The sequence below is a fragment of the Pungitius pungitius genome, chromosome 6 (assembly GCF_949316345.1).
Source record: "Pungitius pungitius chromosome 6, fPunPun2.1, whole genome shotgun sequence".
Lineage (NCBI taxonomy): Eukaryota > Metazoa > Chordata > Actinopteri > Perciformes > Gasterosteidae > Pungitius > Pungitius pungitius.
Window position 1 is genome coordinate 14,201,618 of NC_084905.1, and position 27,260 is coordinate 14,228,877.

At 43.3% G+C, this 27,260-nt stretch overlaps 1 protein-coding gene across 14 annotated transcripts in view; it reads right to left on the minus strand.

Annotated features, from left to right (window-relative positions):
- The window catches only part of shank3a (SH3 and multiple ankyrin repeat domains 3a), a 136,200-nt gene that overhangs the window by 8,916 nt on the left and 100,024 nt on the right, over positions 1-27,260 (minus strand). For 12 of the 14 annotated variants that reach the window (XR_005114226.2, XM_037450563.2, XM_037450565.2 and 9 more), the window contains 11 exons: positions 25,427-25,540; positions 11,126-11,201; positions 8,865-8,947; positions 7,445-7,569; positions 7,179-7,314; positions 4,738-4,818; positions 4,589-4,612; positions 4,110-4,237; positions 3,768-3,873; positions 2,749-3,275; positions 625-2,669 (listed from right to left, as the gene is read on the minus strand). Coding sequence is in view for 13 of the 14 variants with exons in the window: in XM_037450563.2 (XP_037306460.2) it covers positions 625-2,669; positions 2,749-3,275; positions 3,768-3,873; positions 4,110-4,237; positions 4,589-4,612; positions 4,738-4,818; positions 7,179-7,314; positions 7,445-7,569; positions 8,865-8,947; positions 11,126-11,201; positions 25,427-25,540 (3,445 nt within the window). In the remaining variant the exon portion in view is untranslated. Of the gene's footprint in view, positions 1-436; positions 2,670-2,748; positions 3,276-3,767; positions 3,874-4,109; positions 4,238-4,588; positions 4,613-4,737; positions 4,819-7,178; positions 7,315-7,444; positions 7,570-8,864; positions 8,948-11,125; positions 11,202-25,426; positions 25,541-27,260 lie in introns of those variants that run through there. The other 2 variants (XM_062562841.1, XM_037450566.2) reach the window with 2 other exon arrangements.

Here is a 27,260-nt window from a genome sequence, read left to right on the forward strand (position 1 = left end):
CCTTCAGGTATGGTGTGAATACAAGAAATCCACAGATAATAGACAAAGCAACATTGTGTGAAGCCTCAACCACAGGCGCTGTGTTAAAACAAACCGTGTGTGGGCCTCTTTTCTATCCTTCAAATGCGCTTTTTACTTACTGACTCTATGACCCCTGGAAAGGTACATCACACATTAACAATGTTGTTACACAAAAAAGCAAAGCTATTAACTTTTTATCTCATTACCACATACTCTCATAGTGGACTGGCTTCAATTTGGATTCATTTGCATGTTTTAAAATGTGAGAAGAATCAAATCATCGACAGAAATAAAACTGCCTGCCCCCCCCCTTGACTCCAACTCTTTCCAGAGAAATGTTATCATATTCTAGACTAAACTGACTCAAAAATGGCAGTTGTCTTCTACATTTAATTGATTTTAAATAATAAGTTTGATTTGATTAAACAACAAAAATAATGGCTTACAACTGTGCAATTTCTGTTCACTTAATAATTGAATTTGCGCTGGCCACTGGACATTCTTCGCATTGCTTTCTCTGCCACCATCGAGTAAGAGGAAAAGACCTTTAATCATTTTCATTGTTCACCTTGTTGTAGTAAATCTGACTGGCTTTTCTCTTACCTGGCACCTGCCACAGGTGATTTCCTCCCTGGGTCAAATGATGCTCCTAGTGGCTCCTCTCCCAGTGACCTAGTGTCCTTATTTAACTGCTGTAGTCGTGAACTGAGCTCCCCCATAACCGATGGTTTCGCTACCTCATCTAAACCCAGGCCCAGCCCTAGTCCACCGAGATTGCCCAAACTCCCGATACCTAGCCCCACTCCACGAGGCTCCACGGGGTCCCCCCACAGCTTAGACCTCCGCTGGAAGAGGTAGCGCGGTTTGGTCGGGCCCAGTCCAGTCACTGAGGCTGAACCGCCCGCGGGCAGCCCGACTCCTCCGGCCGCGGCGGCAGCCAGAGCAGCGGCCTGTTGTTGTGATAGAAGCTCGCTGTCGGAGCTCTGCTTCAGCAGAGGGTCCCTGAAGGTGACAGGGCCTTTACTGCCTCCTATCTGGGACTTGAGTCGAGGCTTGGGAGGCACTGGCGGCTTGTCGAGCACAAAAGTCTGCCCGTCGGCGCAGGAGGTGTGCGTGGTGTGTGTGTCGGCGGGCTCGCCGCTTTCCGAGGACAGCGTGGACATGCTGGAGACTGTGGAGACGGTGCTGGTGGTCTCGAGATGGTGGTCTCGCTCTCTGTCGCTGGAGCTGCGCGTGTCAGCCTCCTCCACGCCTGAGTCAGCCGCAGAGCCAGACTCCCCCGCTGGCAGGGGCTCCAGAGGGTCAGAGGGCTTCCCTGAGACAACTGCTGCACTGGGTACCGGTGGCGGTTGGGGAGGCTGAGGCTGGGCGGGTGTTACGGTTGGGGTTGCCGGGGCTGAGGGAGTTTTGGGTGTCGCTGCTGTAAGGGTGCTGGGCGACGCGGCAGGCTTAGTCGGGGACACCGGCGCCCCTTGCGCCTGCGCCAGCAGACCGTTGGAAAACTCATCTGGTGGTGGAACAACTCCTATCTTACGCAGCTCCTCTCTAGTTTCCTCATCGCTGGAGGACAAAATGGCAGGGGGCAGGGTCACTGTGTACGGATCCACATCCTCTTCAGAGCTTCCCTGAGCCAGGCTTTTCTCTTGGGCCGGACCGGCAGGGGTTTGAGTCTGGGCCTGGAGTTGGGCCTGGGGCCGGCAGACGGTAGGACTGGGAGACTTGCTGGGCTCCGCGGACTTTGGGGACGGTGTCCGCTCCGGCTCTGAACCCACCCCGACGGCCTGGCCGTTACTAGTAGCATGGACCATGATGAGCCCTGCGGTTTTCTGCTGCGACGTATCCATGATACTAATCAACATACTTTTTTTATCCTCCAGCCTTTTTTCCCCCTTCCTCTCCTCTACTCTGGCCTCCATCTCCTTCCTGAATGATAAAGGGGATGGTGATGGAGCCCACTGGGATTTTGTTGGCTGGGGAGCTAAAATAGATGCTGGGGAGGATCCCACTCCGTACCCCGCTGCCAGGGCGCTCTTAGGCGAAAATGGGGGAGTCATGGAGGCCACTTCCCCGTGTGGCGACTCTTTGGTCTCATGCTTAGTCCTTGTCTCTGGGCTGCCAGTTGGTGACTGGCTCTGGGAGGTCAGTGCTCTTTCCCTTGCGGCCAGCGCAAGAGCCAGTGGAGAGTTGGGATCCAGGGGCTTTCCTGTGAGCGGATGAATAAAGGTGGTCCCGCTAGGAGAGGGGCTCAGGGCCAAGGCGGGGGGGGGCAGCTGTCCCAGCTCTCTGTTGAGCATGCGCTCGTCGATGGAGTGAGACTGAGTCAGAGAAGGGAGGTCACAGCTAGTGCTAGATGACCCCTCCATGGTCCCAACGGAAAGGAAGACGGTGGATTTCCTCCGTTCTTCTAGGCGACGCTCGCGGTCTTTCACGGCTCCAGCTATTGCAGCAGCAAAGGGGCCTTTGCCCTGAAACATCATCTCTCCCTGGGCACGGATGCGCTCTCGCTCAGCCATCAGCTGCTGCTGGTAGTAGTCCGCACGGCTGGTGTGTGTGTGTCCGTGGGTATATTGGTGTCGTCCTGACGGTGAGCTCTCTCTGGAGTGGGCAGCAGCTAAGGCCAAACTAGCTTTTTCTTGTGCATCTTCCACCTGCATAAAAACAAAAACAAAATCAGCCCAATACATCCGAGTTAGTTTTTTTTTATACAAAAATAAAGTTTTGTTCTACCTGTAGTTGTTTTACCAGGGGACTTTTCTTCCTCATGGGCTTAGTGGGTGTATATAGTCCAATGCTAAATTGTCCCACATTAGCATAAGGGTTGTCTATAATTCGGCCCTTCCTTTTGATTCGCTCAGGTGGAGTAGCAGCAGAAGGACGTGGAATTTCAGTAGGTTCCACAGGTAGATGCGAAGAGTCCTGCAAGATGATCATGGAGCGGGCTTTCTTCTGTCTTTCTAAGTGTGTTGCCTGCCGGTGAGCGTCCTCGTAAGGCAGGTCCAAGGAGGAGGGCTTGAAGCTGGAGTGTTCTCCAGGCTCATAACCCTGACTCTGAGTCCTAGATGGGGGAGGAGGGGGGCAGAAGGCTGGGGGAGGACCCGTGTCTAGGTAGTAGGGAGGTGGAGGAGGTGCTGTTTGCGGCGGTGGAGGGATGGGATGGGGCTGTGAGTGCTCTCGGAGGCTGTCTGTCATGGAGGTGCTGCGGGGAAATCTCTGCTCGCCTGCAAGGGCAGACAACCGATCCTCCTCAGTGGCACCTGATGAGGGAGGGAAGAGTACAGATCTTCTAAGCTCATGAAACTGGACCATTTTATATCAGCCAAGCAGGCATACTGCAATGCATCCATCTGTAAGTTTGTTAATTCACACATTTGAATGAACTGTTCTTTCTTCTTATATTAAGAATGGAACATTTGTTTAGTGAGTGTACTTGAGAACAAGGGAAATCTATTTCATAAAACAGAGTAGTAATAATGAATGTGTACATTCACTTTTGTTTCTGTAAATATGCAATAAGCATTTTATTACATTTGGTCTTAGAATTTAATCAATGAAGATATAGTCTTTATCTCCAGCCTGTTGTCCTGTTGTGTATATACTATTGTCTGTGGCTGTAATGATGCATTTTTACAAAAATAGAATGAAGCTTCTTCTATTGTAAGTAAGTATATTCCCTATGAGCATATTGCACATAAGATACACTATCATTCACCTTATTTGAATATGTACAGGATGGGTGATTGTTTTACCAAAAGACTTGGTCCTGGACATCCCCTTTGGTAGTGGTATATGACCTCTCTCAATGCCCGGGTGAAGACCTCCGTGTAGAGTCATCCCTTGTCTCTCAAACAGTGACTGCAGCACAACAAAATAGAGACTAATTGTAAAAATATAGTTTTAATGCCTTCAATTAAAGAAAAATCTTGTTAATCTTCCACAAGGTCTCTATTTGTACAGTGTACTTAATACAGTGTGTACCTCCGGGTGCATGTAATGTTGCATAGCGCCGTATGTTATAAATCAGATTGAGTTTGTATGTATGCCAACATAGTAGTTCATGCTGTCTGCCAGTGTGCTGTTGGTGTACTCACACTGATCTCTGCTGGTGTTATTCTCCTGCTGGTAGGTCTTTGTTTGACAGTCGCTGCTCTGTAATCTGCCTCTGAGGGCTGAGAACGCAAGATAGATTCCTGGGATGCCAACATCTCATCTAGTCTCTCTGTTGAGAAGGAAATGAGCCAGAACTAAATACTGGGGCACTAGACCAGGAAAACATTGTGTCTTAAATTCGGATATTACAAACACAATAGGGATTGAAAATTGTGATTAAAAAGGGGAAAATGTAGCTATATTCCGTGGTATTGTAAAAGATCTTAATACAGGTTGACTGGGTTTACTCGCTGACAAGTAGGACAACTAGGGAACGAGCACTACGAATTGAATGGGAAAGAGGAACAAAAGGTAGAGGAAGAGAATCCAAATATTTCAAGTGTTCTGCTCTTCGGCTCTAAATTAACAAATTATTGTTATGATGTTCAGAGACGTGTCAATTTCTTTGCCTAAGACTCACCTCCTCTTCTCCTCCGAGCAGAAGCTTGGTGGGGAAAAGATAGCGTCAGCAAAGTAGGGAAAATAACGAGAACAAGCCAACAGAAGAATTTACTACTCTAAAAGTTAGTAGACACACCAAGTTCTGCATGCCAGCTATCTGGCACTCACCCAGTTCTTCCAGCTCAGCGGTCATTGACTTAGAGCGCAGAGTCAGGGTGGTGCTGGGAGCTCTTTTGGGTGGTGGGGGAGCTGTGGAAAACAGGCATGGTGTTGAGGATGAACTTGAGCGGGACGAAGATCCTTTGGATTTGCGACTTAGTGCCCTCCGGGCATCCCCCAGGCGGGCGGCCCATCCGGATTTCACTGCTTTGATCTGGTCAAATTCAGTTGAACTGGGCCGCCCGCATTTAGCCAGGACCTTGTTCAGGCCACGGTTGTAGCCCGACTTCTTCATGTTTAGCTGTTTGTTGGTCCAAAAAGTAAGTGAATTTTTCAGTCCGTCTCCAAGACTTTCAGTTTTCTAGTCTTTGTGCTGCAAACATTTGTCCCTGTTGAGGAGCCCAAGGGCAGTGAATGCACAGCTTGTCCGGTCGGTAACATCCCGGAGCTTTCTGAATCCTCCCATTAAACGCACACCAACAAAATGTGTCAGCCACAATCGGTAGGATGAGTAAACGGACTGTTGCGAGTAGTGGGAGAAAGTTGTCCATCTTACTTTTAATATGCTGCCTGTCTGGAATTTAGCAGGAGAGTATCAGAAATGAACACACTGACACTGGCTCACAAATGCATATCCTCCCACATGCGAGACCACATACAGAGATATACAGAGAAAACGCCTAGACGGAGGACATGAAGACATGTGGGCTTACCAACGAAGATACGACGGTGAATGAAGCAGCTACGGAAAACGATGGGGGGCTTTATACCCCAAAGACCATCGGAGCCTCTTTATCCTTCTACACACACAAGGAAACTGGGCTTTTATCCTTTTATCAGACAAAACGGTAAAACACATTTAACAAATATCAGCTCCAAAAGCGAGCAATAGAGTTACAGGTTTAAATAAAAAGCTTTCAATCAGGTTACAATAAACAATCTGACTAAGCAAATTTCAAATAAAGTCGTCTGGTTTTTACACGATAACTCTGCAGTAACAATGTAATGCCATGCAGTCGGACATAAATCAAAAAGCCACATACAGCAGCATTCCCCACACGCTATAACAAACCCAAGTTTCTTGTCAATATTCCACAATACAAGTAGATCGGCTCAGTATTTCCGAGATCGACCAGCTGGCTCTCATTGCACTACTGTAGATCGAAAGATCTGTAAGTCCCACGGGTGCCCCGGTGTCTGACCAAAGCCTAACTATCCTGCTGCAGCACCAGCTGCAGATCTAATGCACAAACACTGTCCTCGGTAGAGTCCATATCAAACATCTTCTTTTCTCTCACCAGTCTGCACATTGTGGTACAGTAGCAAGGAGCAGAAGAGATGGAGGAGCACGGAGAAATCGAGAGCAACGGTCAGAGGGAGAGAGAGAGAGAGAGAGGGAGAGAGAGAGAGAGACGTTTTTGCTGTAATGTAATGCTTATTTCAAACATGCAGTGTAGTCACCATGGCAACGTTGGCAGTAGTGAGGCCTCGCATGGTGCAGAGAACGCGTTTTCTTTATGTGATTTGCCTACAGGTCTCTGTGTGTGAGTTGTTGTCAAGGTATTTGTCTGTGCAGTTCTGCAAAGGTGCGTCCAATGTATATGCAATATATATTTTGAATGGATTAAACAAATATATAGAGTTTTTCCATGTTAATTAGTAAGCTTTAGCGCAGTTTGTAGCCTAACTAATGCGCTGTCTTTACAGTATTTCTGCCTCCCTAAAATAGACCAAACTGAGAGTTCTATTTATCGTCTCATCTAAGAAGATTATCCAAAATGTCAAACCTTAACCTGCAAATAGATTATGGCAACTGAGGGAACTCAACCCACAGAGAATTACTGTGACATGCAGTTCAAAGCTTCAAAAAGTATTGGGCGGACAACATAGGTGAGAGAGAGGGAGTAAGAGCGTGAGGGAGGAAGAGAGAGAGAGAGAGAGAGAGAGAGAGAGAGAGAGAGAGAGAGAGAGAGAGAGACAGCGACGAACAGATACCATGATATACCACCTGATGAGGCATTAAGTATCAGAATTTAGTTTATGCATATGCACTGAAACTAGGTCAACCACATTTTCCAGTCACCCAATAACCACAAAGGACACACAACGACATACACAGACACACACAGTCCTGAAGTCCTAGTGGCAGAACTGTGTGGGAGCTTAGTAATGGCGAGTTTTGGCATGGAAGCCAAATGAATTTACAGCGGAAGAACGTGGTGGAAATCACCTAGACAACAGAAAACATACGTGTCTTCCCAAGTCGTTTGAGATATTAAGTTTATGTAATACTAAAAGAAGCTTTAATAAAGCCATTTACCACCGGGATTTCAAATAATATTGGAGCCACCATTGACACTTCAGATGTGACAAATGGCATAGATATACCATTTAATACAGTCCAAATGTAATATTGAATTGAACAAAGGAGGTTATCCTTTATTCTTTACCTTTCTTGCGAACAACTTCCTCCGATTCAGGTTTGCGTGTCACAGACACCACCTTCATCAGCAGCCTGTTGCCCCCATGCCGGATCAAGGACACCACCTGCTTATGGCCCACCTTTATTACATTAACCCCGTTTACCTAAGACAACACACACAAAGACAGAATGAAATATGTTGACATACATACAACGCTGCAAACATTAAAGCACGATAATGACCAAATTCCAGAAAAGTCACGAAGAGGAAGCAAATGAAGTGTCTTTCATTACCTCGATGAGGAAGTCTCCGGTCCTAAGACCAGCCCGCCAGGCCACTCCCTCAACGTCCACAGACTCCAGGTACTGAAGGGCTGGGAACGCTGGGGTGGGGGTGAACTCCTCGATGGGCGTCTCGGCTAAGGTGAAGCAAGAAACATCCGCTGACAAAAGTGTCTTACCTTTTTACTTTTCTACTCAATGAGATTACCCGATGACCACAACAATCTCTCAAGTAAAACATGTAAGACCGTCTGCAATTCATATTTAGAAAATGTGGTTTAGTTCTGACTATTTAAATTTCTTTAAAGCAAGCATGATAACTTTTTTTAAACATTCCTTTCACCATTGAGAATTTGAATATTGAATTAATACATTTGCACAGCCTTTTATGTTAGTTAGTATGTTAGTTATTTTTCTTAATTTAATATCTCTCAAATAGTCAGGGATGCCGATTATAGTACTTCTGCTGCCTTCTGTACTTAAACAATATATTTGAAACATACAGGTGAATATAATCAAATGCTCACACACTTTCACAACAGCATTCTTCTTAACAAAATAGCCTCAAACGCGGTGCACTAGCACACTTTGTTAGGTGAGTGTGATGTGCCACCATAAACTCCACTGAATCTTGGAACAAATCCAAAAAAATCCCTGACACATGGGAGTTCTCAGAGGACCACAAGGTGAACAACAGTGTGTGCTTGTGTGAGAGTACTGGACAGTCAAAGATAGAGTGAGTAAAAGGGAGCAGGGTGAGCCAAGATCCTCGGTAGTGAGTGATGGAGCAGTAAAGCACACTCAGACTCCCGCCAAGGTGCCGGAGAGGGGTTGCTATGGTAACCAGGATGAGCAAGGAAAAGGGAAGTCATGAGTAAAATGAAATTGTGATGATGGAGATGAATAGAGAGATGATATCAGCTCAAATGCTGACGGTATTAAAGCAATGGCATAAAAGTATTTCAGGAAGGATAATAACCGAGAAGGATGCGAAGGAGGTGGAGGAGAGCAGAAAAGACCAAAAACAAGGACAGACTGAGTGAAGATGAGAGAAATCAGAGAGGAATGTGTCTCTACTAAAGCTGAACGCCATGTGTGGGGAACAGATGGGACAGCTAGCTGCCAGCTCAGCCAAGGATGCCACCAAGCGCCTGCACATGCTCACACACACACACACACACACACACACACACACACACACACACACACACACACACACACACACACACACACACACACACACACACACACACACACACACACACACAGATGAGTGTTGACCAAAGCTTGTGGTATTGTTGACTCACACAATAACAACACAGACTGAAACACACTGAGTGACTCAGCTCAATAAACTATTTCTTGCTTTAGAACTCTCAAGCTCGGCAGTGAATGTGAATGTTTTGGAAAAGCTTTGTTGGGCGAGTCTCACCTTTGGCTCCCCGCAGGACAAAACCAAACCCCTCATTTTCTTTCTTCTGTAAAACAGCATTCTTTTCCTCTATGATATAGTCACTGTTGAGGAGAGAGCAGAGCGGGTATGAATCCAACAGCATCCTCACACACACACAAAGAAAAAAACAAGAGGCGAGAGGCAGGGTAGCAGAGTAAAGACGATGGTTGTTGTTGACATGACGATGTGGATGCACACACACACACACACACACACACACACACACCTGTCCATCCTTCCTTTTTTGATAACCCTCAAGTTAATTAAAAGCCAAGCATGCAAACCATGGCTCAATTACCAGGGGCTTTACCCGTGTTTGTATAAACAGTGAGCCACACACACAAATGGAGGTGCAGAGTGAGAGAGGATGAACAGGTGAGAGAGAGAGAGGGAGTCCTTATGATGGAGGTATCGTTGGGATCAAACCTAAGTGAATCAATCTTCTGGCGGATCTCTCCGATGAGACTGCAGCTGCAGAGGATGTGAAGTGCTTCTACTAAAAGTACGACAGAGATGTCTGAGATGCAATATTATCCCCTGATTAATGACAGAGGGAATAGGAGGCAAAAGTAAGTGAGCACTTCATCACTGCCTGATTTCCCTGAGTGTTGAGGGGTGGAGACCGTTGGATGGTATTAACCTGTGCCGCGCTCTGCACAAACTTAATTGTATTCATTCAAGCTAATCATCGCTGTCCAAAGCCAGTGAGCCAAAGCCACGCTGAGTTAGTAAAGCAGTCTCTAGCAGAAAAGCGAATATCAGAACGATGGCTGGATGTGTCTGTGAAAGATATTCATCATGCGTCATTCTCATCAAACTGACTGACTGGTAATGATCAGGTAAATAGGTGTGAATGAGTTGTAATGATTTTAATATACACTTATGATCGGGGAGCTCAATGCTAAAAAGCAATATTCCATCAGTTCACCATCAGTGAATTCTCAGGGCAGTATACAGCCTGAACACCATAACAGTTCATAACTCTACATCAAATACTACAGGTTTGTAGTATTCGGTTTGTAGTATTGGATAAAGTGTCCCGGTGCTCAGGTTGTTCAGGTTCAGGTAGGCGGCTGCGGTCTTTGTTAGCTTAGTTACACTCCACTCTGTGCGACTTACCAAGGGAACACAAAGCTTCTGCTTCTGGAGCCAGGGGAGCCACAACAAACCTTTCTGCAGAAGGGAGGTCAACGGTTTGTTTCCATAAAAACCTATCCATCCACTTATGAACCAAATATTATGCACAGAAGACTGTGGTGTTTGATCCATTTGTTTCAGCATGAACCGTTTTATCCACTCAGCTTTGATTTCTGCCCCGAAATGCCACATTTATGCAATATGTTCACTGTCCTCGTTCAGAATCTTTATCCTCCTACATAACATAATAATACAGTATATGGCAGATGGAAGAGATCATTTAAAGGGGTAAATGTCTCCTCAAAATTAGTGATTTTTTCCAGGAATTCCAGGAATGCTGTTTTGTGCAACTCGACTCATGACCTTTGGCTGGCATTTGCAACTGGTATTTTATACAGAGATGTTGCATCTAACCCTTGAAATCTCAACATCATACTACTACCTTTCATTCCAAAGGAAAAAAATCTATTGTACATACCACACATTCACAGAAGAGTGTGACTGTAATAATGTTAATTCTACAAACCTAAAGCCCTGGTTACAAAAAAGACATTAAATGAAACTAAAAGCTAGAGTCTCTTCTATGAAGAGTTGAGTAAGTGGGTGGAAACAATGCTCACTGAGACTAGCACTGTGCCGCATTACTAACAACTGACAATGTGGCACTGAAGCCGAAAATTGCATCATAACACAACCACACATACCCACTGATGTGTAACATTTGATTTCGAAGAGAGGGGTCAAAATGACACTCTGTTCACAATAAATGTCAGCCTGAGGTAGGGAGGGCACATCGAAAGAAAAGACATGGACTAAGAGTAAAAAGTGAAATGAGAGCATTAAAAAAGTGGAAGAAGAAAATCCTGCCAAGAAATGGTAAAAATGTGAAGCACAGAACAACGCGTGTGTGTGCAGCCTCGAGCCTTTAGATGGCAGCAGCTCCATAGCACTCCAACACCTTCACACATGGACTCCATTACTCCCGTTCAAGCAGGGAAGCGCTACTTGATCATTTCACCAATACAGTTAGTGCAATTTAGGGTAATAATAATGTGCATGTCCTCTTGCACTGCAGCATGCCAGCTCACACAAAGAGGCTGTACCTGTATGAGGTGAAGTTGTCATAGGATCCCACAGTGTAGTGTCTGAACAGTCTCTTTGTGCGGTCCTCCCGGGTCTCTGTAAAACAGATTAAAGCCCTTTTTCATTTCAAATTGATACATGTTTTCATACTTTAAAAAGTCAGTAAATCAACAGTTTATGATTTTTGTTATTATGAAGAACATACATAATAAGTTAATATTACCAGAGTGGAAAAAGAGGAAGACTTGATTTGCTTCACCAATACTATACTTAACTTGTAGTTTCATAAAATTTAGAAAAAAAATATAGTTAGTTGATTTTTATTTCAGAAGCACTCTTGCAATTACCCACACATCACCCAAGGTCTAAATTGCTTGTTCAGCATATCAAATGCAAAGTCTGGCACATTTACCAGTGTTTAGTGTTATTGCAGCATTTTTCATAGAGTAGACTAAAATCAGTATCCCAGTAATGCAATTTGTTTTTGGAGGAACACAGTTTTTATTCTTTGGTAGAACCAGTTCTGATAGGGACTTTTTACAAATCTCGAAAAATCCCAAAATGTCAAGGCTGTTTCTCCCAGAGCTGTTTGCGTGTGAGTATAAAAATGTCAGCAAACATCTAATTCTGTTATATAAATTAATCTACCACAAAAAAGTAATTAACATCAAAATGCTTAATTTATCATAACTTACCTAGAATCATTATTCCGTGGTAATTATTTTTGAACAGTAAAATAATTGCATAATTTGACCATTAAGTTAAAGTGTTCTTTCAAAGTGAGCAAATGCACTAGAATGGAAACACGGATGAGCTCAATTAAAGTGTGTGTGTGTGTGTGTATGTTTGTGTGTGTGTGCATGTGGTTTCTGTCAGCATGTGGGTAGATTTATCCTATAGGAGCGCTGATAGAGATCGATGCTCTCTCCCCATCCCAATAATACACTGCACCTCCACTAAGCAGCATTCTGCTGACTACGTACCCCAACAACCTTTCAGGCCTCACAGAAACTCCTAATTGGGAAAAGCTGTGAGAGCAGCGGGCGTCCTGGTGGTGATGTGAGAGACATGGCATGAAGCCATGAGAGAGGCTTGTAACCTTGGTCACATGTCCCTGCCACTTCTCCGTTTTATGTCACTTTTGCTGTTATCTTACGCAGGTAATTTATCAAGCTGACATTACTTGAATACGTGTATATGAGAAAGAAAGCGTCATGTACGGTCCGGACAGGGAAGGAGATCAAAGTGAGTGAGCAGACTTGAGGTGGTTGGTATCCTTAGATCTACTCTAGCCTGTCCATTGAGTGTGTGAGTGACACACTGTAAGCTGAGCACAGTTTAAAGCTCTCATGACGGTGTATAGTGACACTTGGTGACACACCAGGAAGGCAAAAATAATTAAAAAGCACCAGCTTCTGGTCTTCCTCCATTACATGCCTCTTTATTTTCTTTTTTTTCCTGCTGTTCCCTTATTTCTTAATTCTCCTAAAGCACCGCTGTGTGAATCTCAATCCTTCTGATACGCATTCATCTAAAAATGTGTAGCTTTCCTCTTTCCCCACTTCATGTTTCACTCAGAGGAAGGAGCCCCGCTTAATGAAAGCACCGCGCATAACAAGGTCCATCTCTCCCCACAGCAAGAAACCGTAGTCAATTGGTATATGAGTCACCTTCATGGTCCCCAGCTGCAACGTGTTTGACTGGTGGTTTTAGTTGAAAGGAAAATTCTCCATTCTAAAATCATGATTTTTCACCAAGGATCAACAAAAAAAGAGACGAAATATAGCTTTAAAAAGCTAAAAAAAAAAGCTGAAGAGAACGTGTCTTACTGTTCTTTCCACTCACACAAAAAATCCACAGCTAAATGCTGTCTGAGCGACAAAGGAAAGCGTATGAAACACTAGATCGACTCTTCACTTATCCAAAATGGCTTGTTTTTGCTAAATTGTAGCAGCGGATAAGTGGTGTCACCAACCATCCCTTTCATTTACAAAAACAACATCAAGCGTTAAATACATCTGACTGTGTATTTTTGTGAGCTTATCAGAGAAGGTAAAGTGGAAGATGCGAAAGCTAATTCATGTTTTGTCTGGCTTAGAATGCTCCTGGGAGCGAAGGCGTGGCATTTTGTTAGCCCTGGTTGTCAAAGGGAAGAAAAGATGAAAGAAGAGGCTGATATTTGGGGGAAAAAGTTGTGAATTAATGAAGCAATTGTCATCGCGAGGTCGAGTCCTTTATCTCTCTCACTGAGCCTTTGCACACACTCTCACAATTAAGCTTCACACATTGCTTCAGAAAAGGACAAATTAAAAAGATACAGTGTGTGTGTGTGTGTGTGTGTGTGTGCGCGTGCGTAGGTGATACCAGATGAGGTGTAAGAATGTGACATGCAGCTCATTTATAACAGTTGCCTTTTGTACAGCCAAAGAGCCTCTAAAAGCAGTGGCCTGATAGCACAGATAACATAAACTCCACTTCCATCTAACACACACACACACACACACACACACACACACACACACACACACACACACACACACACACCTCTCTCTAAGTAAAGGCGGTTGTGTAACGTACATTAGCAGGGCTTTTTGTTTTAATTTCCATTATTATGTTTTTCTCTGTAGTAGAGGAGGCTGCGGTTTAGCAACAGATGGACCTAAACAGTCTATTCTCATCTGCGCCAGAGCTACAACATCTGGGCTGCAGAGAAGCAGGTAAGACCAATGGTGTTTGAACCAAGACAATCATTCCCTATATACACTCACCGGCCACTTTATTAGGTACACCTGTCCAACTGCTCGTTAACATTTAATTTCTAAGCAGCCAATCACATGGCGGCAACTCAGTGCATTTAGGCATGTAGACATTGTCAAGACAATCTCCTGCAGTTCAAACCGAGCATCAGTATGGGGAAGAAAGGTGATTTGAGTGACTTTGAACGTGGCATGATTGTTGGTGCCAGAAGGGCTGGTCTGAGTATTTCAGAAACTGCAAATCTACTGGGATTTTCACGCACAACCATCTCTAGGGTTTACAGAATATGGTCCGAAAAAGAAAAAACATCCAGTGAGCGGCAGTTCTGTGGGCGGAAATGCCTTGTTGATGCCAGAGGTCAGAGGAGAATGGCCAGACTGGTTCCAGCTGATAGAAGGGCAACAGTGACTCAAATAACCACCCGTTACAACCAAGGTGGGCATAAGAGCATCTCTGAACGCACAGTACGTCGAACTTTGAGGCAGATGGGCTACAGCAGCAGAAGACCACACCGGGTGCCACTCCTTTCAGCTAAGAACAGGAAACTGAGGCTACAATTTGCACAAGCTCATCGAAATTGGACAATAGAAGATTGGAAAAACGTTGCCTGGTCTGATGAGTCTCGATTTCTGCTGCGACATTCGGATGGTAGGGTCAGAATTTGGCTTCTACAACATGAAAGCATGGATCCATCCTGCCTTGTATCAACGGTTCAGGCTGGTGGTGGTGGTGTCATGGTGTGGGGAATATTTTCTTGGCACTCTTTGGGCCCCTTGGTACCAATTGAGCATCGTTGCAACGCCACAGCCTACCTGAGTATTGTTGCTGACCATGTCCATCCCTTTATGACCACAATGTACCCAACTTCTGATGGCTACTTTCAGCAGGATAAAGCGCCATGTCATAAAGCTGGAATCATCTCAGACTGGTTTCTTGAACATGACAATGAGTTCGCTGTACTCAAATGGCCTCCACAATCACCAGATCTCAATCCAATAGAGCATCTTTGGGATGTGGTGGAACGGGAGATTCGCATCATGGATGTGCAGCCGACAAATCTGCGGCAACTGTGTGATGCCATCATGTCAATATGGACCAAACTCCCTGAGGAATGCTTCCAGCACCTTGTTGAATCTATGCCACAAAGAATTGAGGCCGTTCTGAAGGCAAAAGGGGGTCCAACCAGTTACTAGCATGGGGTACCTAATAAAGTGGCCGGTGAGTGTATACAGTCATTTTAAGATAAACTGCATAAAAAGATAACATGCTATTACATGGCAGTTTGCTGGCTTTATACTTTTGCTTTTTTAGAGACATTATTGATGTCCCGATTAAACCTTTCAGAGCATAGTAAAAACACAGGAGAAAGGCCACATCAAGGATGAATGCGTGCTAGTGCACATTAGGAGGTTGCCTCAGAACAAAGTTGGATAAGATACCTAGATCTAACTTTGATTTAACTGCAGATCCTTCTTCGGATGACAGAAACACAGATGATGGTAATGGTGTCCTATCAATGTTATAGATAAAACAACAATTGGGTCAAGTGTTATTTTAAACTGCATGTTGAAGAAAAATCATAGATAGATACCAAGAATCAGAACTGCACCACCATCTCTGTCACAGACTGAAATGAGCCTGCATTATTAACTCACTACTAACGCTCATTGAAGATTAGACATGTTTTTTGTTTGAGACTGCTGGCTCTTTCATAGGAGGAATTCTCTCTTGCAAAAGAGGATGAATTTCACATTCCAGATGAAGGCAAATGCATATTATATGAAGAAAAAAAAGAGGATAAAAGAGGGGAAAAGACTTTGAGGCTTTCCAGCTACTTGTGTTGAGCATTCGAGGCTTCAGGAATGCACATTAGGCACCTGCAGGTCAAAACCATGCCCTGACTGACTCAGTTTAGCTTCCTTCTGATCAGCTGGTTAACACTGCTGCAGCGATAAAAAATCAGTGCTGGAGATTTCCCGAAAGGAACGTTTTGATCCTATTTGAGAATAACTTGTTTTGAATTTCTGATTTTCTGATTTCAGCGCTGCAGTGTAGAGCACAAACACACTGTACTGACTATTTAGAGAAAACTTTGCTTCAGTATGAATACAGCAGCATTTGTTATAATTAACAATTCTTATGCAATTATGAATTACAACTCTTACTGTCTCCCGGCTTTAACCGGCTTGTTCTGCTATGAACGTCCCTGTCTTTATCCCAAAAGCTTCCCTATTCGGGATAAATTGTAGCACCTTCACTGTCCTTGTCTAAAGGACGTATAAGAGCTACATCACTCACACAGAGACACGTGAAAACAAACAAAGTCACACACACCGTCTTTCAGCCTTGCTGAATGAGAATTAACCTTTATGCCATTTTACCACTGATAAGAGCTGCAGACCAACCCACACACTCACTCACACAAACACACTTATCGAGACTCATTTATTTTTTAATTTGTTCCTTCCACACCCTACTTACCGTCCTTTCCCTTTTTCATTCTCTCCTCCTGCCCCCTGGATCAGGTTGCGTTGAAGTCTTACATATTGAATACTAACACTTTGAATGAGAACAATGCTGGACTCCCTCCTGAAACAACTTCTCAAGAGCCACACAGCCTGTAAGGATGTGCTCGGCAAAGACAAATAAAGATGGAATCATGCTCTCTTTTTTCCACTGACACACAATGTCCCCGTCCTTCCACCCATTTTACAGGGAGTTGCTGGACCATGCGGGTGGATACAAAACCTCAGCACAGGGGACAAAGCAATGACTTAATCTTCTTTTACCTGTCCATGTTCTTGTTTCTATTCAGAATTTTCTGCTCCTCTTGCAAAAGATCAAGAGAGTGTTAAAGAGATAGAGATAATAGAGATAATCTAAATAGAAAAGTACAAAAATCTAACGTCTGTATTAATGTAATCTGTATGTGCTCTATACGTATGAGGGATTCAACTAATCCATGCACATGGTTTAGAGTTTCAGGATATAAAAAGCAATAAAAGGTGAAACTAAAACTGTATGAGCAGACATTTTTAATATGGTTAGATGCTTTTCTAGTAATATAAAGCCCTATTCATCTAAAGGCAGCTTCATTCATTTTGGAGGGAAAATAAGACACATAGACTAATAGACAGTGATATCGTCTGAGAGTTAAGTGTGAAAAACAATTTCTCCCGATTAGTCTGGAACGGCCTGATCCAGTCAAAGAAAATTAATACTTTCATAATTTTCTGTTCTGTTTGTTATTAGGTTCAGGTTACATGCATGAGCCTTAAGACTTGAATGATAGTAGATGGTGTTGGTTTGTGTCCAATGTCTCCAAATATTTATTTTTATTATTGAAGCAGAGTCCAACATCCCAATTCTGGATGAACGTTGCCTTCACTCACAAACCGACCTCACATAATGTAAGTCAAGCTCACTTTTTCATTCTTGACCCACGATGCCTACCTTTGCTTTCAATAGATTATGTGTGTTTGAACTGGTTCTGATCTGGACAGCCACTTCACCCATGTCAGCTGATTAGTTTTTTTTATTGGTGAGCCTTACTACATTCATACATACTCCGTAACACCATACAGACAGTATTCTAGCGTAGAGAGAGGGCATGAGGCAGGGAGTGAGGGTGTGCATCGATGGTTTCTGGATAAAAGTCCAACAAGGCACTTAAATTAAAGAGCACACTAAGACTAGTTTTAAAAAATGTCATAATTGAAGCATTAAAAGAAAAGAGTATGTGTCTGTAAGAACTGTAAGGTAATGGAAATGGTTCAGGTGGAGTGAGGGTTTGGTGAACGAACAGAGTCTCGGTCAGAAGACATCAAATGATATGGAGTGGTGAATGAAGCATGGAGAAAGCACGGTTTCTCGCCACCAGTAGTATTTTATTTATTTGCCAAGGTTGACTTCAGTCAAGATGCATCGTCTGTGTGCTGCAGAGTGAGATCAAAGAAATAGTAATTAGTGGCAGGTAATTGACAATGGTCAATCCACAAGTTGGGCAAGACAAATTAACAAAGAGATAAGTTCACTACTCCCAACTTAACTGACGTAAGAACATGGATCAAACAAACAATCTTCCCATATGTCTGACAACAAACAAAGCAACCAATTAACAGTACACCTGTTAACAGCCTGACAGTAAATCATAAAGACAATTCAATTCATAAACTGACTCACGTTAACTCACGTAGAGGCACACAGTACACATCAGAGCGCTGGGAGAGAGTGCAAAAAAGGCGAAAGGTTCACAATCAATTTATAGGCCACAGGTGAGGCGGGTGTGGTCAGGTGGCGAGTATCTCTGAAAGGAGCGAAATGGAGTAGAATGGAAACGGAATAGGAGGGGTCTTTTCAGTGTCAGAGATGGACAGCGCTTTGCCTCGCCTCTAATTGAAATGCCTGATCCGACGTTAATAACAAAGATGCATCTATATATCAAAAGAGAAAAAAACAGTAAGAACTTTCAATTAAAAATTTTCAAGATGAATGATGCCATGAGTGGAGAGATGAGGGCTGAGATGAAGAGGAATAAATACTTGCGCTGGATCCAGCTTTGAGTCAGAGTTACTTAAATTTGTTATAGTACACACCCTACTCTTCTACAAAATAGAAACATTTGTCTCCTCTTTTCTACATTAACTACATCTTGTGCTGAGTCATATTGCAAGTTTCTCAGATTTACAGACGGATAGACAGGGAGTGACGTAGCCCAGTACGAGTCACAACGTGTAGAGTTTGAATGCTCTGTCTGTTACCCCCCCTCTATTACACAACACAGCACAGGCAAATCTGACGACATGACTGGACAGCGGCCCACTCTAGCTTCACAGGTTTGACAAGGAGATTGTGCCTCCTTCCACTGGGCCGTCTCCCAGGGAAAAGACTCGGGCCTTCCAGCCTCGCGCACAGACGATTAAATGCACTCGGAAATGGGTTTTGGGGCAAGCTGCTATCCAAAATATCTCAGCAAAGGCTTCCCCGATTTCTTCGTTTCGAGAGTGAAATAAAACTTTCTTGGGAAAGGAGCTATGAAAAGTGAGCCTCGGTGTCTGGCTTTAATGTCCCATTATTTTTCAGCCTCCAGCAAACACCTATATATATATATATATAGACAGCTGGTCACACTCACAAGGTAACAACAAGCTCTCTGAAGGCCTTTTAACAAAGCAATTCTGAGAGAAAAAGAAAGACAGCAGAGATTTTAAATATATATATTTAAAATTACCGTGTGAGTGAGCAGTGCGCTGGGGGCCGCAAGGTTGGTGGTTCGAATCCCGGCTGCCCCATGTGCCATGTCGAAGTGTTCCTGAGCTAGACGCCTAACCCCTAATTGCTCCCCAGGCAAAAATGTAATGCATGGGTTATAATGCAATGCAAGTCGCTTTGGATAAAAGCGTCAGTTAAAAAACATGTAATGTAATGTAATACAAAGGAGCTTTGACGGCTCATTGTGACACTTTTTTGGGTCGAGGTTGAGCTAATACAACAACGTATTGTAGGAAGGAGAAGTGAAGGATACCAGTGTTCAGTATAGTAAAAGAAATGCATCTTACACTGTGAATTTCTGAAGTTGAATTTGGTTTACTGACCCACCGACACTTTGTTGTGATGTAGAACTTGCCCCAGCTCAGTCGTATGGTTGTTAAAGAGCCAGATGGTTGGCTGTGAGCTATTGAACTTTACTAATCAGTACTCATATTCCTACGGAGAGTGGGGGACTAATGCTGAGAGCGTGACTCATGGAGGGGAAAAAAACAAAACAGGGGTGCCTTGGTGCAGAGGTAGGCGTCCGATTAGTCATGTCCAGCGAGGCGGCTGCCTTACAGCTGTGCCACATATTAATATATGTGTTGCCACCCATTCTAGACTTGACACCCACAACAAAACTGTTTGTGTGCTTACAATGCGATTCAACCAACTGTGTCCGTTTCCTCAGAACCACTAGGGACGAACGTGTAGAGGCCTGAGCAGCCATGACACTGACTACTAGACACTGACACTCAACTTTCAGTGAGAATTGGAGCAACCAGCGCAGTAGTGTCCGTGCTTGTTTATTTGTTTGCGTATGTGTGCGTGGGCAGCTTAACCGCTGTCATCCAATGCCGTCCCTGTCAACTGTGATATGTGTCCGCTCCACTGTGAGACGTGTTTCGCGTTTGATTCATTGTTCAAATAGGATCGCCATCTATTATGATTTGATATGGATCCGTCCTCCAGAGTGAGAGAGATGGCTCAACACACTTGACTGACTTCTGATGAAAAGTACAAATGGGGGCCATCACTCTGCTGCGAACAAACAAACACACAAAAAAACAACACATTCACACACCCCTACACACATGCTCGCTCGCAATGACACTGTAGGACGCTTTTTTAAAGGGGTAAAGGGCATGATAAATGCCTTCCACGCGGTCTGCAGAGGACCAACACTGTGTCCCTAACAGACAGTGGGGTGGAAAACGCCCCGGCTAAATGTGGGGAGACTGTCGGCACTTCAATCGCAGCCGTCAAATGGTGGAGAGTTTGAGAGCAAAGTGAACGAGGACAGCAGGAAGAGTCGCTAGTTCAACATGTTCCACCTGGTGGAATTCTGCCTCCAAGATAATGAACTGTGTGTAGCTGTGTGTCTAAAAATGAAATTGAACAACAGTGTCTAAAATACACACTTTCTATAGTGACTAGTCGTTTCATGTAAGGTTTAGTCTTACAAACCTGTAATCGGGATGAATGAATTTCAAAAGATGTGAGATTAATCAATAAATCCCTCCTATTAAAGTAGTAATAAGTCAAGTCAAAGTAGTAGTAATCAAAACACGTTCCAGTTACAAATTTTGGTTTACTCCTTTTAGTTTTCTTTATGTATCCTATTTGATCATATTCCAGAATGCAGCAGCTCGACTGGTCTTCAACCTTCCGAAATACTCCCACACCACACCACTTCTCTGTTCTCTTCACTGGTTACCAGTGGCTGCCCGCATCCAGTTCAAAACATTGGTACTGACGTACCATGCTGTGAATGGATCGGGACCAGTCTACATCCGGGACATGGTGAAACCCTACATCCCAACCCGCACACTTCGATCTGCATCTGCCAAGCGGCTTGTTCCTCCCTCACTGAGAGAAAAGCACTCGGCGAGATCACAACTCTTTGCTGTCCTTGCTCCCAGATGGTGGAATGAGCTCTCTGATGACATCAGGACGGCAGAGAGCCTCTACATCTTCCATCGAAAACTCAAGACACACCTTTTTAGACTCTACCTTGACTAAAACACTAGCAAACCGTAGCACTAACAAATGGTAGCACTTAAATTGTACTTATAATGGGACTTTTTTGAAACTGCTTATTTGATGAAAAATGTACTTTCTTGTTACTTGTTCTTCTGAGTTTGTATCTCTATGTGGAAATGCACTTATTGTACGACGCTTTGGATAAAAGCGTCAGCTAAATGACATGTAATGTAATGTAATGATAAAAGTCAGTTCCTCTGACAGACACGCCTCATAAATAATTCAGTTAATCTGAAATTCTTTGTTCCAAGTCTTTGTTTCAATTGTGTATTATTGTGTAGTTTGTTGGCACATGCACCTTTGGGATTGTGCTTTTGCCTGTAAACAGAATGGGGTTCGAATTAGGAAGCTGCTTCGAATGTAGCTATTACAACAACAAATGATCACAAGAACGTTTCTGACTGATTCTGATACAATAGGCTGAAATCCTATTTGTAATTTTAGCCTTTAACATGTATCTTTAAGGGGACAATGTGCAGAAAAATGTTCAAAAGAATGAGAGTAATACTCATAATCAAATACTATCAAACAATTTCAACCGCTGACTTCCTGTTTGATCCCTGACAAATCCATTAGACCACCTGTCCCCTCTCACCTTTCTCTTCTACCGTACCGTCCAACTAGCTCTGTTCATGTCAGCCGAAGCTGCCGCAGCAACGCTGATGTTTAAGCATTCTAGGGGAGTGCAGACACACTCCAAAACTTCTTAATGGGCAGGCTAAAAATAGCTCAGGCTGGATATGACTGAGCCGATTCATGCGGCTGTGAGTCATTCAACTGTGCCGCTGTGTGAAAAAAGCAAGGGAATACAGTGAATGAGAACAAAGACAAAGGAAACAGAAATAGAAAACAAAAGTTTGCACCTTTGTTAAAAGATCAAACCATTGAGAAAATCAGCGCAATGCTTATCCCAACATGTGCAGTATTATGCAGTGAGTGTGTGTGAGTAGAGGTTCTTAAAGACATTTGATGCTGCAGGGCGGCCTAAGAAAAATTAAGCCTTATATGATGGAAACTGGGGCTGGTAAAATAACATTTGGAAGAATTTGGCTGTGGCCGGCCCACTTTTTGTTTACGGACAGCAGGACGGGGGAGTGGTCCTTGGCTCACGATGGGGGCAGTAGACAGATTGTAGGCAACCGATTAGCAGTTCTATTGTTGGAAATTAGTGGCCCTCAGCAATTTGGTGGCATCATTAGAAAAAGAATGCACAGTTTACACTCACATCGTTATTCCCTTCATTACCACGGATAAACATTACCAATTAACCCCCACATACAGGGCAGCAGCACGTCTGCTGTGTGTGTGTGTGTGTGTGTGTGTGTGCTGGAGGGATCGGGGGGTTTTGTGCGATGTGTGACGACACACAGGCACATTTGAATGGATTGATTTCTTTTTGTAAACTCTACGATGATTTACACACCTATGCAACACAAACACCGATCAGCTATTATTCCACAGCCAGCAGCGTTTCACCACTGCATCACTCACTTCTCTCTTAATGAATTCAATCAATAGCTTTTCGCCCTCATTTTCCATGCCAGTAGCTCATGCCGTCCTCTTTTATTATTTTTCCCTTTTACTTGTACCCTTTGACTTTTACTTCCCTGCCTCTGTCCCTTCCATCACCGCTTGCAGATGAACTGTTGACTGCAGGTGGCCCTGGCCTTGCTGAGAGAGGGAGGAGAGCAGTGTGGTGACAGATAAGAGCCAGTGACGGTTTAAATTGTACCTCTTTCACATGGTCATCTGCTTCCTTTCTCTTTCGCTCTGGTTTGCTGTCTGTCTTTTGTTGCTGGCTTCCCTTATACTCTCGCTCTCCCAAATTGAAAAAGCTTTTTCCATCATCTCCTTTTTTTTGGCCACCACCCTCCCCCCCATCTCCATCTCTTTTAAACTTGGCAGAGAGGAGTGAAAAGAGACTGAAGCCGAGATAGATGAAGAAATATAGCCTCTTTAGTGTCATGGCTCATGGATGATGTACAGTGGCAGAGAGAGAAAGAGGGAGAATAGGAAAGAGAGAGAGGAAGTATTAGGGTTACTTAATTGTAGACAGGGCTGTCTTTCCTGCTTCACTCGGCTGAAACATATTGCCCTAACTGTCAGTGACGCCTCAATGGTTGCATTGCCTTCAGATAACAAAAAAACTCAGTGTGTTTTAGTCCAAGTGTGTGCTATTCTGAAAATATATCGCTGTTTATAAATCTAGTGACAGTGTTAAGACTTAATTTGAAATGCCTCAGTAATTCATATAGTAATTAGCATATTATTAAATTAAATAGGAAATCTATTGTTCTGCATTATATACTTTAATTTAGATCATTACACACAATCATAATCTAATTCCCTTTCTCTGCAAGTAACTCTTCTAGACCTTGGGCTGAATGGAAAACAGTCTGACTATAAATTCAAGGCCTTCTAGTGTTGTGAATGTGTATGGGGAAGGGGTTTATGGGACCACTAGGCATCATGTACTGCTTGTGGCGAGTTTCAGGAGATTTGGTTCAGTGTGTCAGTGAAAGAAGTTAGTTTTCTTTATCTGTACGATATATTTCTATGAGAAACAGCATATGTGGAGGGAGTTTAGAGGTGAATTTTTAAATTTAAATTTTAGCAGAACAGCGGCCTCTTGTACTGTTGGTTTTATACATGATGGAGTTTTCCAGTTGCTTTAATCTGATTGGATCCATTTGTGTATAATCCCAGAGTTCAAGAAAAACCAAACACCTATTTTCACAAGGGACCCCTTGTGTAAATGTGATTGGTGTTTTTGATGGAGAACCATTGGCCTTTTAAATTTACGGTAAGAAAAACTTATACTGATGATTCTCACCAAGCTCCACTGTTTAACATCAAAGAAAACAACAAAATACTAGTTAGCTATGGAGACAGGAGAGGCTAAAGACGTTTGAATCCATGAGTTATACGCGTCATGGGGGGTTTCAGGATTTCTGAATGAGTGGAGTTGAATATCAGGCCCACCTCCCTCCTGTTCTTTTCCTGTTATTTTTCTCTTTGCAACACACAAGCTGCCATTTCCGCTTGGCTGTCTTTTGGAGTGTGCCCCTCCATCCGTCTCACTTGCTATCTAGCCTATTCTTTCCCACCTTCCCTTATATTTTTTCACAATGCATTTAAATGAGGTATTTAGAGATTCAGGCCTTTCTCCTCTCCTCACACATACTCTAAGGAACCCCTAAACCCTCGACAACCCTCGACAAAAAAGCAACAAAAGTAGCACCCGGTAGATGCATAATAAACAAATAAGATATTGGGAGATATTCGTGCTTAAACTTTTCCTTGGCCCATTTCCAATATTTGTACTTGCTGTACCATTTCGCTAAACTCTCTTCAAACAGTGACCAGATGTGTTTTTACGATGCTGCACATCTTGTTACCCTTGAAACGACAGCAACCAAAATGTGCCATCTGCTAATAAATGACTAAACGGGATATGGTAACATTAATCTGATGTACCTGCAGTTGTTTACACAGAGTTTTATTCAACTCTGTCAGATTAGGATGGATCACATATTTGACATAACGGTCAGCATATATCATAACATTTTCCAATAAATGATTGAGAGAGCCTGTTTTGATGGATTTACACTGTAGATTCAAGAAGACTCTTGTGTGGGACCTTCTGCAGCCATAATCCAATGTAAAGATAACCATCGGTTTTCGGTTCTCACTGGACATAATATATATGTCACTGGACATCATTTATATCTCACTGGACATAATATATATCTCACTGGACATAATATATATATCTCACTGGACATAATATATATATCTCACTGGACATAATTTATATCTCACTGGACATAATTTAATTTGCATACAGGCCAAATAGATCAACAGACAACACCATCACCTGTTCCTTTGACCAGAGAAACACATCTACTGTATCTAAGGCACTGGAGCCCTTCGGGGGCTTCGTGCTCAGATCACGGTTGTGCTACGTGTTTATGTACACTTGTGTGGCCAAGCACACCTACAACACCATCATCATTAGATTTTGGTACAAGTAATAACAAACTGTATCATTTGAGAAATATATTAATGTAAAATATTTTGAATGACAGCTTATTTGTTTATTTGATCACAAATAAAACAAATTAGAGGATGTTCCAAGGATTTACTTTTCAGTACCACGGACAGAGATATGTGCAAACGCCAGAGAAACTGGCTACAGCAGGATGAAGACACATCGCAGTGTGACATTGGGTCGTTGAATGTGTGTGTCTGGGTGCGTGTAGACATCTTACCTAGCCGTGGGTCATACTGCCTCAGCTGAACTTCTTCCACATAGTCTGCTGGAAACCAGCCTGTCCTCCCTTTGACCGTGCCTTCCCAGAATCCACCTTCCCCTATACTCAGAACTGAAAAGAGAAGATAGAAGAGACTGTCAAATATTGTCATTAATCATGCTTAGTTGTTATCATTGTGATGTTGTGAAGCCTGTGGAGCATGATAAAAGAGACAAGAAATTAAAAAACTACACAAGCCAGAGAAACGGTGAAACGCGAATGTGGAAAGTTATGTAACATTGTGCTTGTGCAACATAGACTTTTTTCTCTTTCATGCCAATAAATTATTTTTAAATAATGAAATGGAGAAAAAAAAACAGATGGAGTCAATGAAGTAGTGGCGAGGAAAGACAAAAGTGAGACAGATAAATAAATTAAAAGAGGAAGAAGCGATTTTGAAGGAAAGCAAGAAGAAAAAGAATGAGATTCTTCCTCTGGTAATTAGAGGTGAATATATAGTTGATATTGATCTTCCCTGCAGGATTGAGCCAGGACGCTCATTTCTACAACACTCATCCATTATCCCAGGAAGCTGACCGACACACACACATACACACACTCACAAATATACTCCTCGGAGATCACCACCTGGAACCAAAGTTTTGCCTGAGCGAGTCCTTCTTCTAAACTGGTTGCTAGGTTACGGCAGTATGATGCAGTAGCCAGCAGACAACCTGCTGAATGATGTGGACTACTTCCTCCAAACAATATTCTACTCTGGCATGGCGACGTGTCACAGTGATGTAACCTGGGGCACGAGGAGGAATTGATCCAGATCAAAGACACATATTTAGTAACAAGCCAGAGAAGGTGACTAAAACTTACCGTTTACACAACCAATGCTTTGGAGATGGAGATGTACACAAAGCTAACCCCTTCATACCTTGTCTCCGCCAGCCTAAACATACATTTGCTAAGAGAGAAGTGGCGTGCGATAGCAGAAAGGAAAGTTTATCGACTTTCTGCTGCAGAAACATGACACTGAGCACCCGGCGGATACGAGGACTGATCCCCCTCTCTGATCACTGCTTAACACAACTTTACCCTGACTGTCTCCAGAGAACAGACTCCCTCCATCTCTTTATTTCCATGTTCAAACTCTTTGTTCCCTTTTTCTCTGGCTCTCGAGTCTATTCTACTCTCCATCACTGTGCTTCTGGGGGATTTCTTTGTCATTGTTGCAATCCCCCTCTTTGTCTCTGTCAAGTTGTCTGTCTATACTGTAATGGTGTACCTTCAGTAGGCAAGTGCCGCATGTGCACTCTGTCCATTGACACAAATAAAATAAAAGGTGAGAGCGTTGATTGATCTTCACTTACTTCCCTCTGTACCATATACTGCCAGAACAAATCCATTTCTGGTCCCTGAAATTGACACCAATACCTGACAATGCGGAAACAATTGACCACTGAGTATCTAAGAATGCAAACAGAAGTCACTGTATAACAGATCTACACAATCCAAGTACACGTTCAAAACCGTAGGCTGCTCTTCCACACATACGGTCTTACAGGGTACCTTACATTAATATAAGGTACCCTTCAATCAACTTTAAACACATCACCAACACTCGAACTTAAAAAATGAAGCAAATTGACTAATTGTTAGTAAAGTAACCAACAGTTAGGACACACACCAGTATTTTAATACATAGCATGGTTGATGTTCTCAGCATTCAATGGTGGAGAGTCTTTAACACACAGAAAAACAAACACTGTAAACCAAATTTCACTGCCACTCTAACAGTTAATTTATCAATACAAACAGCTAGATTATCATTTTACATTAAGGT